At 37.5% G+C, this 18,508-nt stretch overlaps 2 protein-coding genes across 5 annotated transcripts in view; one reads left to right on the forward strand and one right to left on the reverse strand.

The window, feature by feature from the left end:
* The window catches only part of LOC124605163 (transformer-2 protein homolog alpha), a 55,228-nt gene extending 46,397 nt beyond the window's left edge, over positions 1-8,831 (reverse strand). For all 4 annotated transcript variants that reach the window (XM_047136646.1, XM_047136644.1, XM_047136647.1 and 1 more), the window contains exons 1-2: positions 8,674-8,831; positions 7,576-7,727 (exon numbers count right to left, since the gene is read on the reverse strand). In XM_047136646.1, the coding sequence (XP_046992602.1) occupies positions 7,576-7,727; positions 8,674-8,688 (167 nt within the window). In that variant the 5' untranslated portion in view covers positions 8,689-8,831. The remainder of the gene's footprint in view (positions 1-7,575; positions 7,728-8,673) is intronic.
* A 330-nt stretch (positions 8,832-9,161) lies between these two features.
* On the forward strand, positions 9,162-10,709 carry LOC124605162 (26S proteasome non-ATPase regulatory subunit 11). Its single transcript, XM_047136643.1, has one exon. The coding sequence runs from the start codon at positions 9,200-9,202 to the stop codon at positions 10,463-10,465; it is 1,266 nt and encodes a 421-aa protein (XP_046992599.1). The 5' UTR covers positions 9,162-9,199; the 3' UTR covers positions 10,466-10,709.
* The last annotated feature ends 7,799 nt before the right edge of the window (positions 10,710-18,508 follow it).

Consider the following 18,508-nt stretch of genomic DNA (forward strand, 5'->3'; position numbering starts at 1 on the left):
TCCCTTTGTGGTCCTTTGTGAGGAGTCTGGGTACCCACCAAGAACACCATTTCTTAAAGTTTAGGTTTTCAGACACAATTTTGTACAAAACCGATCTTGAAACTTGTGGAAATTCCAAAGAAAGAGTGGAAATTGTGAATCTCCTGTCCTCACAAATCTTTGTTTCGACTGCAGCCACCAAATCATCAGTGATCACAGAGGGCCGGCCTGAGCGTTCTTCGTCATGGACGTTTTGACGGCCATTTTTAAACACTCTAACCCATTGACGCACTTTACCTTCACTCATTGCATTCAAGCCATAAACTTCTGTTAACTGACGAACTTCTGCAGCTGATAGGCTTCTCGCGGTCAAAAAACGTATCACTGACCGTATCTCACACGCGGGGGGGAGGGGGGGGGGAGATTCAATAACCGTAAACATTATAAAGTAGCACAGCGATGCGTACACATCAGCTACAGAGCTGCAACTTGCATCAGTGTTAACGGGAAGGATGCCAGCAAGTGGCGCGGTGGCTTGTTGCGGCTTCCGCGCGAACTACAGGACTATACGCGTGAACGGCCCTTACTTAAAAAACAACACTCGTATTCTTATGACAGTTCCAGTTCCTACCACAGTGTCAGAAGACAGTACAATTTGCCACTCAACGTATAGAGTACAGTAGTGTGGGAGAACTTCTGTTCAAAGCACAATCGACTGGTTTATAGCAGCTACGGTGCAGTGAATATTAATGATAGGTTGTGTAAATCAGTCTATATGTTGTTGCTTAGTGATTAAACAGTTTCGGAAGAGGATAAGAAGAGGCAGAACAGTTTATGATATGTTTTTACAAAATTTTGTTGTGGAACAATGGCCACGTCACCAAATACATCTATCAATTTCCATTGTACACAAACGTCTTGCAATAACACGCTGAAAATTGAGATATGTATCATTATGGTGTACTTATGCAGTGTGTGAAATTTGGCTTGGATACCACTTGTTCCTTTTGTGCTACTACACTTCGAAAATCCATGTTTTTCAGGTAATATTTCAAATTTTTGTACTTTCGTGTGCATGTAACTCAGATTTTGACTAATACAGGCATGTTGAGTTCAATGTAATACAATTCCGTGATGAGCAACTCACTGACAGACTGCCTCCACAGCTGTGGCAACACCTCCAGGAACAGATATAAAAACGCAGTAAATGAAGCAGGCAAAAAGGAATACAAACGTCTCAAAAATGAGATTGACAGGAAATGCAAAATGGCTAAGCAGAGATGGCTAGAGGACAAATGTAAGGATGTAGAGGCATATCTCAATAGGGGTCAGATAGATACTGCCTACAGGAAAATTAGAGAGACCTTTGGAGAAAAGAGAACCACTTGTATGAATATCAAGAGCTCAGATGGAAACCCAGTCCTAAACAAAGGAGGGAAAACAGAAAGGTGGATGGAGTATATAGAGAGTCTATACAAGGGCGATGTACTTGAGGACAATATTATGGAAATGGAAGAGGATGTAGATGAAGACGAAATGGGAGATATGATACTGCGTGAGGAGTTTGACAGAGCACTGAAGGACCTGAGTCGAAACAACGCCCTGAGGTAGACAACATTCCATTAGAACTACTGACGGCCTTGGGAGAGCCAGTCCTGACAAAACCCTACCATCTGGTGAGCAAGATGTATGAGACAGGCAAAATACCCTCAGACTTCAAGAAGAATATAATAATTCCAATCCCAATGAAAGGAGGTGCTGACAGATGTGAAAGTTACCAAACTATCAGTTTAATAAGCCATGGCTGCAAAATACTAACACGAATTCCTTACAGACGAATGGAAAACTGGTAGAAGCTGACCTCGGGGAAGATCAGTTCGGATTCCGTAGAAATGTTGGAACACGTGAGGCAATACTGACCTTATGACTTACCTTAGACAATAGATTATGGAAACACAAACCTACGTTTCTAACATTTGTAGACTTAGAGAAAGCTTATGACAATATTGACTGGAATACTCTCTTTCAAATTCTGAACGTGGCAGGGGTCAAATACAGGGAGCAAAAGGCTATTTACAATTTGTACAGGAAGCAGATGGCAGTTATAAGAGTCGAGCGGTATGAAAGGGAAGCAGTGGTTGGGAAGGGAGTGAGACAGGGTTGTAGCTTCTCTCCGATGTTATTCAATCTGTATATTGAGCAAGCAGCAAAAAATTCGAAGTAGGTATTAAAATCCAAAACTTTAAGGTTTGCCGATGACACTGTAATTCTGTCAGAGACAGCCAGGACTTGGAAGAGCAGTTGAAAGGAATGGACAGTGTCGTGAAGGGAGGATATGAGATGAACATCAACAAAAGCAAAACGAAGATAATGGAATGTAGTCGAATTAAGTCGGGTGATGCTGAGGGAATTTGATTAAGAAATAAGACACTTAAAGTAGTAAAGGAGTTTTGGTATTTGGGGAGTAAAATAACTGATGATGGTCAAAGTAGAGAGGATATAAAATGTGGACTGGCAATGGCAAGGAAAGTGTTTCTGAAGAGAAATTTGTTAACATCGAGTATTGATTTAAGTGTCAGGAAGGCGTTTCTGAAAGTATTTGTATGGAGTGTAGCCATGTATGGAAGTGAAACATGGACGATAAATAGTTTGGACAAGAGGAGATTAGAAGCTTTCGAAATGTGGGGCTACAGAAGAATGCTGAAGATCACATAACTAATGAGGAGGTACTGAATAGGATTGGGGAGGAGTTTGTGACAACTTGACAAAAAGGGACCAGTTGGCAGGACGCATTCTGAGGCATCAAGGGATCACAAATTTAGCATTGGAGGACAGCGTGGAGGGTAAAAATCAGAGGGAGACCAAGAGATGAATACACTAAGCAAATTCAGAAGGATGTAGGTTGCTGTAAGTACGGGGAGTTGAAGAAGCCTGCACAGGATAGAGTAGCATGGAGAGCTGCATCAAACCAGTCTCAGGACTGAAGACAAAAAACAACAACATTTCAACATGCAAATTTACTTTGAGTACCTGTACTGTAGTATCTCATGTTTGGTTATTACAGCATAATGTCGTATGTGCTCGAAGACGAAAACATGCATTTGAAATTCAACTGACAGTTTAAACTAGCCAATGGCACGGAAAATATGGAACACTAGGTTTCAAATAAATTAACTGTCTCTGCAGAAAAGACTAGTAAGAGGCAAATTGCTTTGGTAAATTGACAAAAATAACTTCATTGTTCTGCAAGGTGATTAATGCTTGACTGCCAAAAACACAGAAATAAAATAAAATCAGAAAACTAACGAACAACATATTTGAGGCTTCCATAATTAGTTGAATTTATTTTAATTCACTTGATAGCTCCCAGCCACAGACTTCTATTTGTTTTTCATTTGACCTGAGAGCTGTGAATGAAGAGGAAACAGCAAAATCACTAAAAGTAAAAAAACTGGTCACATGGGAACTAATCCCCTCCCCACTACAACTCCGGCTTTGCTCATGTGTGAATCTGGTGTGCTTGGTGTGCCGGAAAAATTGTTCCGGGTAGCATCTGGTTGCTTGTTGGCACTGCTGTGCTGCTGATAACAGCTAACAGCAACACTTCAAGTAGCCAAAATTGGGACCAGGTACTGCTCACAAGCGACCGAAATGTGCATGCGCATGAGTATGAGCCTGCAGGCAACTGTTCAAACAAACCTACTGTGTACAGTTGTGACATCACACTCACCATAAGCAATTTATTGTTATTGAAGAATTTCACAGTCTTCGTTCTAAAGCATTTGAAATGATTTGCTGTTGGCAGATACTTGTGCATGCACTGTTCTTCACTGTAAATGGCGCATTTTTTTGCGATTTAATTTTTATTTTGTTTCTTTTGTATTGTTTATGATTTATGGCCACAGTATTATTCTGCAGTGGCAGGCTACAGTAAAATCCTTTGTCAGAGTATCAGGTCTTACCAGTCAAAACACCCCCAAATACGTATGATTTTCATTTTAGGTGCACTGTGCTGCCACCTACAGCCAGGTACTCCATATCAGCAACCTCAGTAGTCAATACATCGTGAGAGAGCAGAATGGGGCTCCCCGCGGAACCCACGGACTTGAAATGTGGTCAGGTGATTGGGTGTCACTTGTGTCGTATGTCTGTGCGAGAGATTTCTACACTCCTAAACATCCCTAGGTCCACTGTTTTTGATGTGTTAGTGACGTGGAAATTTAAAGCGACAGATACAGCGCAAAAGCGTACAGACCGACCTCGTCTGTTGACCGACAGAACACCAACAGCTGAAGTGGGCCTTATGTAATAGGCAGACATCTATCCAGACCACCACACAGGAATTCCAAACTGCATCAGGATCCACTGCAAGTACTACGACAGCTAAGCGGAAGGTAAGAAAGCTTGTATTTCATGGTTGAGCACCTGCTCATAAGCCATACATCACACGCCGGTAAATGCCAGACGACAACTCCCTTGGTGTAAGGAGCGTAAACATTGCACAACTGAAAAGTGGAAATAATGTTGTGTTACAGAACACAATGTGGCGATCCGATGGCAAGGTGTAGGTATGACGACTGCCCTGTGAACGTCATCTGCCAGTGTGTGTAGTGCCACAGTAAAATTCATAGGAGGAGGTGTTATGGTGTGTTTTTCCTGGAGGGGGCTTCCTCCCCTTGTTTTGCACGGCACTACCACAGCACAGGTCTACACTGATGTTTTAAGCACCTTCCTGCTTCCCACTGTTGAAGAGCAATTCAGGGATGGTGATTGCATCTTTCAACACGATCGAGAACCTATTCATAATGCACGGCCTGTGGCGGAATGGTTGCATGACAGTAACATCCATGTAATGGACTGGCCTGCACAGAGTCCTAACCTGAACCCTAAAGAACACCTTTGGGCTGTATTGAAATGCCTACTTCCTACCATGCCTCACTGACTGACACCAAAACCTCTCCTCAGTGCAGCACTCCATGAAGAATGGGCCGCCATTCATCAAGAACCCTTCCAAGCACCTGATTGATTGTATGCCTGCGAGAGTGGACGCTGTCATCAAGGCTAAGGGTGGGCAAACACCACAGTGAATTCTAGGGTTACCGATAGAGGGCGCCACAAACTTTAAGTCATTTTCAGCCAGATACCCAGATACCTTTGATCACATTGTGTATCACAACCACTTCATTATGGATACACTAGGTGTAAATCTTTGGAAACTAGTTCCTCTGTTTCACGCGATTTATTATGTTCCTTTTTTTGTTAAAATATCAGCATACAAACCCAGAAAAGGTGAGATATAATATACAAAGTAGATGTGCATAAAAACTGATTAAATACTACCTCGGAGCGAGGTAAGCCTACAAATTTCTCTTCAACAGAAATTAGATTAACTATTACAGGGGTAAATGGAAAAAACTGGTAATCCACAAGAGTATTTTTGTGTTTCTCTGTGTGTGTTTGACTCACACAAGAGAGAAAAATACTAATACAATAATGCTGATTACATGCAGCAAACAGTATGTTTAAATGATAAAACATGGAGCTTCTTGTTACGAGCATGTGGTGCATTCAAACACACAGACAATGTAAGCATAGGCTTCCATGGCACTTTTGGCCACTACAGCAAAGGGCATTTTTGCTACCTCCTGAATAGGGGGAGAAAAAAAAAAGTTTTGAAGAGACAATTATCCTCATCTGAAATTGTTTGCCACTGGCAGAAGTAGGCAAGTGAGAAATGGACAGCAGTTATGACACAGCCTATTTACTTGCTGCCTAGTGCCATCTGAAGCATGTCAGTACTCTGTACCTTTGGCTGTTGTGGCCTCTTGCATGCCAGAAGAATTTTTTTCTTCTTCAATCAACATTAAGAATTTCATTGCTGCTAGTTTCACAGCAATTTAAACTGCTATTACTTTCTCAAATAACTGCAAGATCAGAAATGGTTACAGACATTATCATCCAGTTGATTGTGGCCAAAATAAAATTTATAGTAGAGCCTTTTGACAGGAATCACACTTTAAATCCTTCCCACCACTGTATACTAAATATGGTATGTGGTGTCACACAAACATTTCAAGACATCACTTCTCTACTACACAAAGTGCAAAGAACATTCTCCAATTTCATATGAATAAAACTGTAGTTTTTCTCACAAGAGAACTTTTTTAAATGAGCTCTATAGCATACACCGAGCTGTGTTAATTCTGCTGATGAAGTTTTACCAAGATTTTTAATATAAATGGCGCAATTTGTGTTGCCCACAAAAGAGAGATGTAGCCTGAAGAAATATGGAAGAGAGAAACTGCAGAGCTTGATACAGGTTTAACAATAAAAACAATTTAGATGGTGCACTTCCTGAAAGAGTCATGACAGAAGAGGATGACCTTTCAAACAAAATGGAAACATTTTTATGCCATTTATCAGACCCAGGTTCTCAAGATTTAGCTATACACACACTAGAGAATTGTGTCATTGACATTCTCAGACGTTCATTTTATTTTCTCACAGCATTAAGCTCATTTTGTTATGTCTGAAATAAATAAGTAGATAAGAAAAACTAATAACCAGTTTATCTATAAGCCTGGAAAATCCGTTTCCTGTAGTGAAACCACATGGGCAATTGCTTACGTACTTGATGCACCAATGGACCATCATGGACAAAATGATCTTGTATTAGAAAACTTACAACATTCTAGTTTGGAGTAGACGGTAGTGTGATATACTCAGAAGATTTCCTTCACATAATGTGTTCATCTACATTCAATAAAAAAGTTTCCTTCATGTTGAAAATTCTGTAATATTGCCAGAAAATGCATTTTTCCCATACATCTTAATTTGTTGCTGTATGTGAAATTAAAATCTAAACATAGTGCAACTCTTCCAGAACTCAACGATGCCAGTTCCTTATTTGTACACTGAATAATGTATCTGTTCGAGTGAGCTGAATAAAGGAAGGCTACATATGTTCTATGCAATACGTAGTAGACATGCCAGGAATCTTTCAAAGAGAGGTGGTGGTGTGACAATCCCAGAGAAATTAGTGACAGGTTGGGAGTTCAGCATTCCAAATTAACAACTCTCTTCTCGGCTACCGTTTAATCACAGTTTTTGGTCACTGAATATATTAGAATTAATATTTAAATACTTGCAAGTTTTGAAGTATTAACTATTTTAAAACTGATTTATAAAGCCCAATAAAATTAAATTCCCATGCTCAGTTTAAAACAATTCCCTATGATTTCAGAAAACTCTTTAAATTCCCCAGGACTGTCACTCTATATACTTAGGACCTGTTCTTTGTACCTGTAAAAATACAACAATGAACTGTAAATGGCTCTGCTACCAGTTCAAAAATCACATCAAATTAAAAGCTTTTTTTTTTTTTTTTGGCAAAGTGAAATCCTTTTGAAATTATTCATTTATTGTTAATTAAATATTTAACATACATTGCAGGGAGCATGCACAACACTGTCCACATGGTGAAAAGTTCATTACAAATTAAATAACCAAGGCACCATATTTAATTCTCCTATGTGTATTTTGTCTAATAGTTTCTTTCATGAAACAAGATTGAAGCTATACAATACGCCAACATACCTTGAACGAGAATAAGATTTTCCTTTATGATGTGATCTGTGTTGGCTGTATGAGCGAGAACGGCTCCTTGATTGTTCTCTAGAATTAGGTGGTGTGGGGGTCTTATCATTAGCCGGAGGGCTGTGATTAGATCCGCTATGACTTGGGCTATGCTGCACACAAAATTGCGAAAATATGAAAATGTTGTAAATGTTTCACGCTTAAGAAGTATTCTTACATTAACATACAATATTGTACCCATCAACATTAGAACAAACAATGCCACAAAATAAAGCACTTCACTTACACAAAACAAAATACAAACACACATACAAACTGAAAAATTCTAGGGGCAACTTTCACAAAAATTATACAATTCAGATTATTAATTCATCACTAAGAGAACAAATTTTGGCAAGACATACTTGAACGCACATAAACATTTCATTTTGTGTACTTGTTATATGGTGCCAGGCAAGAATAAATTAAAAGAGCCATAACGTACATAGGTCTTTCACCGTCACGTTGACGCTTTAGATGAACAAAATTATAACAACAAACCAGTAAACTGTGATATTTAAAAAGTAATCACTAAGTTTGTAGAAGTTGAACGAGTGAAAATGCAATAAATAATCAGATTTATATTTCTCAATTTTGTAAACAGTTTTATCAGCGGAGAAGTTTATAGTTACTCAATGCCGAGAAGCTATCACGAAAATGGCTCGTTCTGCACATTGGGGTCCCCAACAAAAAAATTATTTGTATTCATTACGACGGCGTTAAATTTCAAATTGTACTGCGACATCCAACAACAAGATTACTATCAGCTCTGATTTTCTTGCAAATACAAGTACTCAGTGAATCTGCTATTCAATGAAAAGTTTACAATGCATTTAAATAAAAGACTTCCAACGTAACTGCAAATACCGAAATGTTACTTCTAAAGCATTGTTCTACCTACGTAAATAGTACCAGCCAAAAACAAAATTCAGAACTATCTTACAAATATGTATATTGATCGCATGCTACTCACGAATTACTTAACGCCGGGCAACGCTGAAATGTATGCAACCAAAAATAGATATCTCGCAAAATGAGTACATGAGCCAGCTAACTCACCTCCCTGTCACTCATGCCTTGGAAGATTTAACTCGTACCAAAAAATTCTTGCTTCGTACATATAACACAATTTACTAAAATGGCGTCCTTTCAATGCCTAGCGCGCAATCCCAAAAAGTTGCACCTTCCGTTGACTAGCAACGGCAGTATTCACCAGAGACAATCGCCACCGGATGTAACCAGTGTTGTACCTATAGAAAAAACGATTTCATACTTAATTCAAAAATTAAATTATATTTATTTGATAAATTGTAAGGCACACATAGGTCTCTGTAATATTATAAATATTATAAACAAATAAAATTTTTCAATAAAGAATCAGTTTTGCTTTAACAAAAATAATGCTAAGATTAAGAAACGTACTGGTTCGATAACGTTTAGTGATAATAGTACTCTCTAGTGAAGCTATCATCGAGGAACAACGCAATCTTTACGAAAATTGTACTGGCATTATCCATGATGTACACAACCTTGCCAAAGATTTTCATGCGATTTACTCTCTGATGACAGAGCGGTTCTAGCCAAAATGGCTGGTGCAATGTTATTCGAGAGGGCCCGTGCTGTTTCCAGTACAAATAGAGAAGAAGGTATTGATTTGCTGAATAAAATTGTGCGGGATCAAGAAATTGCCGAGAATGACGAAGATACCATCCGAGTTAAGGAGCAAGGCATCTTGCAACTTGGTGAGCTGTACAAGAAGGAAGGTAAAGCTAAGGAGCTTGCTGACCTAATCAAAGCAACTAGGCCTTTTTTAAGCCATATAAGCAAAGCCAAGGCAGCAAAATTGGTGAGATCACTTGTTGACTTTTTCTTAGATTTAGAAGCTGGCATAGGAATAGAAGTGCAGTTGTGTAAAGAGTGTATAGAATGGGCAAAAGAAGAAAGAAGAACGTTCTTGAGGCAATCGCTGGAAGCTCGGCTCATAGCCCTGTACTTCGACACTGGCATGTTTTCAGAAGCTTTATCTCTTGGATCTACTCTGCTAAAGGAGTTGAAGAAACTGGATGATAAAAATTTGCTTGTGGAAGTCCAGCTTCTGGAAAGTAAAACATACCACGCTCTAAGTAATCTTCCCAAAGCACGAGCAGCACTTACATCAGCAAGAACAACGGCAAATGCTATTTACTGCCCCCCAAAGTTGCAAGCATCATTGGATTTGCAGTCTGGGATTCTTCATGCTGCTGATGAAAAGGACTTCAAGACAGCATATTCTTACTTCTATGAAGCATTTGAAGGTTACGACAGTGTGGAATGCCCAAAAGCGTTGACAGCTCTCAAGTATATGTTACTTTCGAAAATAATGCTGAACAATCCTGAAGACGTACATCAAATTATAAGTGGTAAATTGGCGTTGAAGTATGCAGGCAAGGATATAGAGGCAATGAAGTCTGTGGCCCAAGCAAGTCACAAGAGGTCACTTGCTGATTTTCAACATGCTCTTAAAACCTATAAGAAAGAGTTAGAAGATGATGTGATTGTGCGTGCACATTTAGGAACATTGTATGACAATATGTTAGAACAAAATCTTTGCCGTATTATTGAACCATATTCCAGAGTTCAAGTGGAATACATATCTCAGTCTATTAAACTCCCAATGCAACAAGTGGAGAAGAAGTTGTCGCAGATGATCCTTGACAAAAAGTTTCATGGTATATTGGACCAAGGTGAAGGTGTTCTTATTGTGTTTGAAGACACTCCAGTGGATAAGACATATGAAACAGCTCTAGAAACAATACATAGCATGGGAAAGGTGGTGGACACTTTGTACCAGAAAGCAAAGAAACTGTCTTAATTTCCATGTGCTATAGATGTAAATTAAGTTCTTCAGATGTAAATAAAAATCAGTTTTTGTGAACACAGTTATGTTAATTTAATTCTTGGTTAAGCATGTTACATTTACATTTTTTATTGTACCACATCATTCATTGTCTTGTTCATTCTTTGTTTGCTACAGTGTAACAAATTAACTGTTCTAAGATCACATGAATTCAGTTGCCTATGGGAATTTTCCAATAAATAACTTTTGTATCTCTTCATATTTGTGCTTATTTTCTTCGACTAATAATGTGAAAAAATACAGACAGGGGTATATGGTACTGTGCGACATATTTCCTACAGTAGCCAGGCATTTTGATTGTAATATAGATAATTCCAGCTTTGTTTTTTTTTCACCAAGTTATCAAATTAAAATGCAAATTGACATAATTGCCAGCTCATCATAAATTAATTACACTTTATACCAGTAATTCTGTTGTGCTTCTGTCCTGTGCTATGGTTACAGGTAGAATAATTTTTTGATAGGTAGAATTTGTGATTGTGACTCCATGAGAAGTATAGTAAAATCATTAATGTCATGTTTTTAAAATGCTTTTCATACATTCACATCAAGGCATTCTTTTAGAGTATTTGTGAATATAGCATGTTGCAGGAACAAAGCCTGCTGGTGTTACTAAATACATTTTCCATGCTGGATTTTCCATATTCAGTACGCCTCAGGATGGTATTGTTGATGAAGTGTCAAGTCTTTATTAGCGCCTTGTGCTTGTATTGTGGTTTGTCAGTCTTGGACCAAGTTTTTAAATTGACACTTTGTGGGGATGAACTGAGGATCTCTCGCAGAAGGATATTTAGCTCTATTGTTGGTTCATGATTTTACACTTATTTTGTGTTAATGATATTTTCTTATTGTATTTAGCAATAAATATCCCAAGATATTCCCTGAGGGGTTATAGAGTGGTGATGATCTAGATACTCCTGAGCCCTAGTTTGTATATTGACAGTTTTTTGTAGTATGGTATGTTTCCTTAGACTATTGTTTCTTAAATGCAGTTGAGGGTGGAGTTTATAATCATATATTATGTTCTCTGTTGGAAAAATGTGCTATGAATTAAATGCCTATGAATTAGTGTTGGCACTTTGTCATAGTTTCATAAATATGTTTCCTCAGTGTTGTTTGTTATAATTAATACATCCTCTTTCCATATGATGTTTTCACTATTTCGTACATACAACTTTTTGTGATTTAGAGCCACATCCAGAATCTGAATACAATCTTAACTACTAGTCAACATTATACATGACTCGTAGAAAGTATACATTCAAAACATCAGAGAGATGAAACGCACACACTGTGTACATTCATTCCATATTCACTAAAAATAGCTTTATCATCTCATAAGCACGTAAATACCGAGTGATAGAATTTGATAAATGTAAAGATAAGAAAAACATGCATTTACTTGTCTGCTTGGTGATGGTGTGTGTGTTTGATAATTATTTTTTGTAGAACTATTCTGCTAATGCTATTTGCCTACCCCCAAAATATGATGCCCTACATTACAATAGGCTATAAAGGAGCTATGGTAGATTGTCTTTCTTGCGTCCTTAGAAGTAGCACAGAACAATATTGTCATTGTGAATTTTTTATCATGTTACTGTGATAGCTGATGATAGTCCCTCCACCCCCACTTCCCAAAGCATCTGTCATACTGGGACAAATTCTGAACCTAGTGTTCATTATGCCCAAGTTTATTCAATAACAAGCATTCTAATTTATGTAAGGTACCAACACTCAGGATAATTTGTTCGTTTGTTGCAAACTCAATGAGTACCTGTGTATCACTTGAATATTCTTGATATTTAGGGATAAATTACTATATGAAACGAGGATTGGGCCTAGAATGATACTTCACAAAATTGTCCTCCATTCTCTGAAATACTTTGCTGTATTGGATGTAACAACTACCCCCACTTTCTCTTTGTAATACCTGGAGGATGTCAAAACAGTCTTGTTAACTCTACCTCATTCTAACTTAAAAGAGTATCAAGAGTGGTTTATGCAAACAATGGCTTTCGTAAGGTCAGTGAAGGATTGTAAGATGTATCAGACTTCTCAAAAATTAAATTTGTTCTACGTTTCCTATACTGAATGATGTGCACCTTAAATGAGATGCTCAATATTGTATGTAGTAATTGTTTGAGATACTTAACAAGAGAAATGTAGAAGGTTGTTTCCCAGAACTTAATTTGAGACCCCTCCTTTTACCTCTCTCTTCCCTCTCCTGCACCAGGCTTGTCTGCACCTTCCTTAATAGGTGCACTACAACAATTATCAGAAACCTCTTGACAAATTTGTCTTTCATTCCCATTCCCTGTTGCTGATTGCACATGCAGCACTGTTATGCCTGTGTGTTGAATTACATAGTAAGCTCTTTAACTGTACTCCTAATGATATATTTGAATACTACTGGGTTATTTCCCCTGTGTTTGGTGGTAGCTGTCATTAGTGGAAGTATTAAGTCATTCTGTATTCATTGCCATTAAGAGTTACAGAATTAACTGTTCCAGTTTGCAGTAGTAATGTCAAGGCCAAGACAGAAGCCTGCATCACAGTCAAACCTTCCAAATCAGTGAAAAGACGCAAGAGTTGCAGCAAATGTGAAAACCACAGTTTTTACATGTGCACTAGGTGCATTGCTTTTGAAACTTGATGACAAAGTGATATAATCAACTCAAAAACTTCACAAGTAGCCTGACACTACAGGATGTAAGCTGCATGTTTAGAAAGTGAAATGTTATGAAGACTTTATTGCTAGGTGATAGATATGCTAAGTGAATGTCAGAATGGGTACAGAACTCTTTAGGAGATGATTACCAGGAAACTAGTAGTTTAAGGCAAGTGCAGGGCTCAGTGATGTTAAATGTGCTTTAGTTTCTTTGGAAGAGGATCTAGGAAAGGCAACGGAGTGAGTGTAACCATAATTTATACAATGAAGAGTAACATTGGACACACTGTTGAGAATGTTTCTCATTCTAATGTGAATATGTGTAACTGTATGAGCAGCATAATAAGCTGTGGATGCCAAAAATGGAAAAGGAGGCATGTCATTCTCCCCCTAGATGCGAAGAACCTACCTACTGTGACTACATTCACGAAATGGAAAGTGTTACACCATGGACATGCTGACTGAATGCCACCAAACTGCTACTCTAGTTATTTCCATTTCTCTGGGATACAGTGATTAAATTTTCATCCTGGTGTGATCTTATTTTCAGTACAGAAAAAAAGCCATTCCTAATGATGAATGGCATGAGAACATGTGGATGTTAGGAGCATCTAATATTACTGGAATTTTTCAAGTGTATATCACAACATTGTATGCTCAAAGGTGGAAACATCGGTATGCAGACATGGGAATAAATTACCAACAGGTCACACTGATGACCGTAGAATGGGTGGTGAGGAGATGGACTCAGAACAACACTATGACAAGAAGAGTAGGCACAGATCCCTCCAGGGCTATACCATGAGAAGATTGTAGGATTGTTCTATTGGCTCTGATGATTAGGCATATGACAGTAGCTGAAATGTGGGTAGAGACTAAGGCAGATTGTTATCATGGACTACTGGAAACAGTATAATGAATGCTGGGTTGAGATGTCGAATTGCCACCCATTGCTTACCACTGACACCATAGCGCATTCAACAAGGCTTTGTTTACTGTAGAACCAGAATCAGCTGGAACATTTAAGTGGCATTCTTTTATGTTCAGTGCAGTCTCAATTATGTATGTAGTAGCCAGATCAATGCCAATGCGTCCATAAACACTCTTTTGAAAGAACACAGGAAACTTCTGAATCTTGATACCTAACTCACTCACTCCTGAAACAATGGTAGGTATTGGGTAATAAAACAGAACTGGTTTGGTAAGCATTGCTGGGAAACTGGGTACTTGCCAGTATGTGGCAAGAATACTATGCCCTGTTATCCTCTTTATGACCAGGGTACCAAATGATGCACTCCAGTAGAATAATGCAAGACCTCACAATGTAGCTCACACCACAAACACGTGGAAGAATGTATGGGTCCTTGACTATTTTGCCAGGGCCTCTGGTTTGTAACCCATGGAACATGTCTGGGATGTGGTGTAAGTACACATACTAGCAGGTGTTCGGGCCTGACAAGAAATTCCTGACGACGATGATTTGAAGCTGTTTGCTTCCATGCTAAAATGATTACAAGAGTGTATTCCTGCCTGTGGGGTCACCTATCGTATGGGTGTTGATAATATACTTCAGTTCCAAATGAAATGAAAGATAAATTATTTGATACTCAATATGTGATGAACATCTCAAACTTAATGGAACACTTTACATTTCTAGCAATGTATATGTGTTATATAGGCCTGTGTTTCAGCTGAATTTAACCCGAGAAGGTTCAAGGGAACACACTGAACATCTCTGTGATGGGATAATATGTTTTTGATCTGTTTCGATGCTTTGGGTAATTAACTATGCAAGTAGCCTACATTTTTTCTTTTCCAGAGAACAGCAAACAATATGAGTGTACTGGTGACCATATCTGATAAATTGTTTGTACATTCTGAGAACATTAAATACCTTTTTACACTTTTTTGAGGTACACCAGGTGGTGCATCTGTTTCTGGTGAACATTTGCTGTCCTCTATACTGCAATGTGTTGTATTAGTCACAAATTCTACAGCTAATCACATATTTGAGAGGAAAGTTCATATATTTCAGTTACCTGATGGCATGCTACTGTAAGGACATCCTTCAGGCATCTAGGAAGGGGAGTCTACCTATTCACCAGACTGTGCTACTTGCAAGATACCGTACATGGAAAAAACCAAACTGTGTTTCATAGGAATTGTTTTCTTAACCTGTGTTGATCCTTCAGAGGAGATGTGTTTATATTGAGGAATGTCAGTGTTAAAGTAAGAAACAAATGTTGAAGATATTTGTTTGTTAATATGTGCAGCCATTATTTTACCATTTTTGTAGACAGATGTCGCCTGCACTTTTTCCATCCTGCATGACAGTTTCCATTTGCTAATAAATATGAGATGGTAAAATGGGTAATTCTGCAGCACACACATTTAAAAATCTAATAGGAAACTTTTTTTTGTCCCTGTTTCCCTCTGCACTCATAGTGGTTTAAATTGCTTTCCATTATCAAGAGCATTGATATCAGTACTCACCATTCATGAGTTTGTTTGTATCTGTTACTGAATTCTTCCACTGATGCACTTTTGAATGCAGAATTTATTACTTCTGTTTTCAGCTTTTGTTATTTTGACTCAAGGAAGATCCATGAGGCTATTAAAAGTTTCAGTCTGTTCAGTGGGTTTACATAGTGCAGTTTTTGTGCCTTCTATTTCCATTACTTCACATGTTTCTGTAATGGTTTTTATATTTCTTGCCACAATTGCAGTATCATAACCATATGCACATATGTTTAAAATCAACAAACAAAGTGTAGACTTGTCATATTCATAAAATGATTTCATTATTTGCCCAATGACAAGCATCTGGTCCGAAATGGTACTATTTTGTTAAAAACCATAATATTCTCAAAAACATTTGCTTTTTTATTTTTAATCTTTGTAAACATCTTTCAGGCGGTACTCAATAATGAGATGTCTATATAGTTTCTACAATTTGAATTATGTGAATCTGTCTTTTGAACTGAATTATAGGCAGTCCATCTTGTAAATAATTTAGAAGTAAAAGAGAATGCTCACTGCACAGCAGAAGCAATGAGTGGTCAACAGGCATGCACACATGTGCCTGACGATGACTCAGCACTTCTACTACTCGATGAGTGGTTTCCTTTACTCCTAAATTATTTACATTCTTATAGAACCTTACAGGCAATCAAACTTATCAGTTCCAGTAATCGCTTTAGTTCTGCCCTGACTGATAATATTCTATGAAAAACAAAATCTTTAAAATTGCATCGCTTGTGTATGTCAGTAGTTACAAAAATGGTGCACCATTTAATATGTTGACAAAGCTTCAGATAAATTTGCCAAAAAGTTAAAAATCTTGCAGCAACAGACAAGTGTCTTACAACAATAACAGATATCTAATTTATTGTTCAGTAGTATAATATTGGTCAGTCAGACAAACCTGTGGTAGCTAAATTATCAGGACATGAGAGAATTTGGGGACTAGGAAAGACAGATTCACCTTCGTGGAACATCTTTTAACGAAAAATGAACCAAACAATGGAGATTATGGGGGGGGGGGGGGGGGGGGGGGGAGAAAGATGATCCCAATGGGAAATACTTCAAGTCTATAAATCAGAATTTTTTGTCTTATTAAGTACATACATAAATCATTGATTTGAAATTCAGGACATGTCAGCATAAATAATGTAACTAAGACACATAAAATGTATTTAAAAAATCTTAATTTACAGAAGTCGTTACAAATTTATTTCATTACTCTACAAAGAGAAATTAATCGTTATTTACAAATTCTGTGTCTGTATAATATTTTTGTCCTAGGACAGCATGTAATTTTATCTTCAGTGAAGCTAATTCCTCAATGTGATAGCTTTTCACTTTTAATTTATTATAAATTTTCGTAGCTATGAGTTGAGGAGTTTGTGAGTAGTTTTAGCCTATGAGATGGTAAAATGAAATTATCTTTGTTTCTTGTGTCATACAAGTTTTGAAACTGCTTTTTCTATAAATAATTCTGGATTGTTACAGGTGAAGATAAACAGTTCATAAATGTAAAGACATGGAGTAGTTGAAATTTTCAGATCCCTGAATAAAGGTTGGCATGAATCTCCTAAGCTTAATATGACACGTATTTCTAATAATAGTTTTTTAAGCAATGTTATTCTATTTTTACTACTTGCATTGCCTCAAAAGATTATTCCATATCTTACAATAGATTCAAAATTGCTGTGCTAAACAACTTTCTTAGTGTACATGTCACTTGCATAAGACCATATTGTGATTGCGAATGCAAGACTGTTTGGATTATATGAGAGATAAATTTTTATCTAGAAATATCCACAGGAATTCTGCAGAATCTGCTTATCTAAGTTTATGATTTTGTGTGTTATTTGAAAGTTATCTGATTTTGATTGTTTAGAAGAATGGCAAAGATTAGGTGGGTAGATTACGTAACTAATGAGGAGGCACAGCATAGAATTACAGAGAAAAGGAGCTTGGGCGCAACCAGACTAGAAGAAGGAATTGGTTGATAGACAGCATTCTGAGTCATTAATGGATAAGCAATTTAGTATTGGAAGTAAGTGTGTGAGTATGGCAGGGAGAAAAATATCATAGACGGAGACCAAGAGATGAATACAGTGAGCAGATTTATAAGTATGTAAGTTGCAACAGTTATCTGGAGATTGAGGGTTGCACATGATAAGAGTGTCATGGAGAGCTATGTTTAAACAGTGTTCGGACTGAAGACTACAACAACAACAGTTTTAAACTACGTTAGCTGGTTTTTTTCATGTTTAATTTTAATTTATTTACATCAAACAAGTGGCACAGAATCCCAGCTTAGTTTTAATGACCAATCACAATTTTCTTTATCTCCCTCTGTTAAATTAAATTTTAATTATAAAATAATATATTACAATTGTAAATTAAATTTTATTATTCATCTATTAAAAGAGTATCTTTATGTTTCATTTTTAGTTAAGTATAACTGTTTCTGCACAAAATATAAATGTAATATTTTTCTTTGTAACCACCATATAATCATTCTTTGTACCTTCTGTACCAGTATGAGTAATATCTATACAACTCCCTCTCATAGGGATTATGAGGATAAGATTAGAATAAGCATTAAACAGAGGCATTCAATCAATCATTTTTCCCACTCTCCATGTGTGAATGGAACAGGAAGAAACCCTATTAACTGGAACAATGGGACGAACCCTGCGGGTCCGGGGGTTAGAGTAGGCCCAAGGTTTTGCTGCCTGTCGTTAGAGGTGAGTAAAAGGAGTCTCACGCGTTTTGGCCTATATGTGATGGTCCCCTGTTGTGTTTGACCTCCATCTTTC

This window comes from Schistocerca americana, chromosome 3 (assembly GCF_021461395.2).
Source record: "Schistocerca americana isolate TAMUIC-IGC-003095 chromosome 3, iqSchAmer2.1, whole genome shotgun sequence".
Classification (NCBI taxonomy): domain Eukaryota; kingdom Metazoa; phylum Arthropoda; class Insecta; order Orthoptera; family Acrididae; genus Schistocerca; species Schistocerca americana.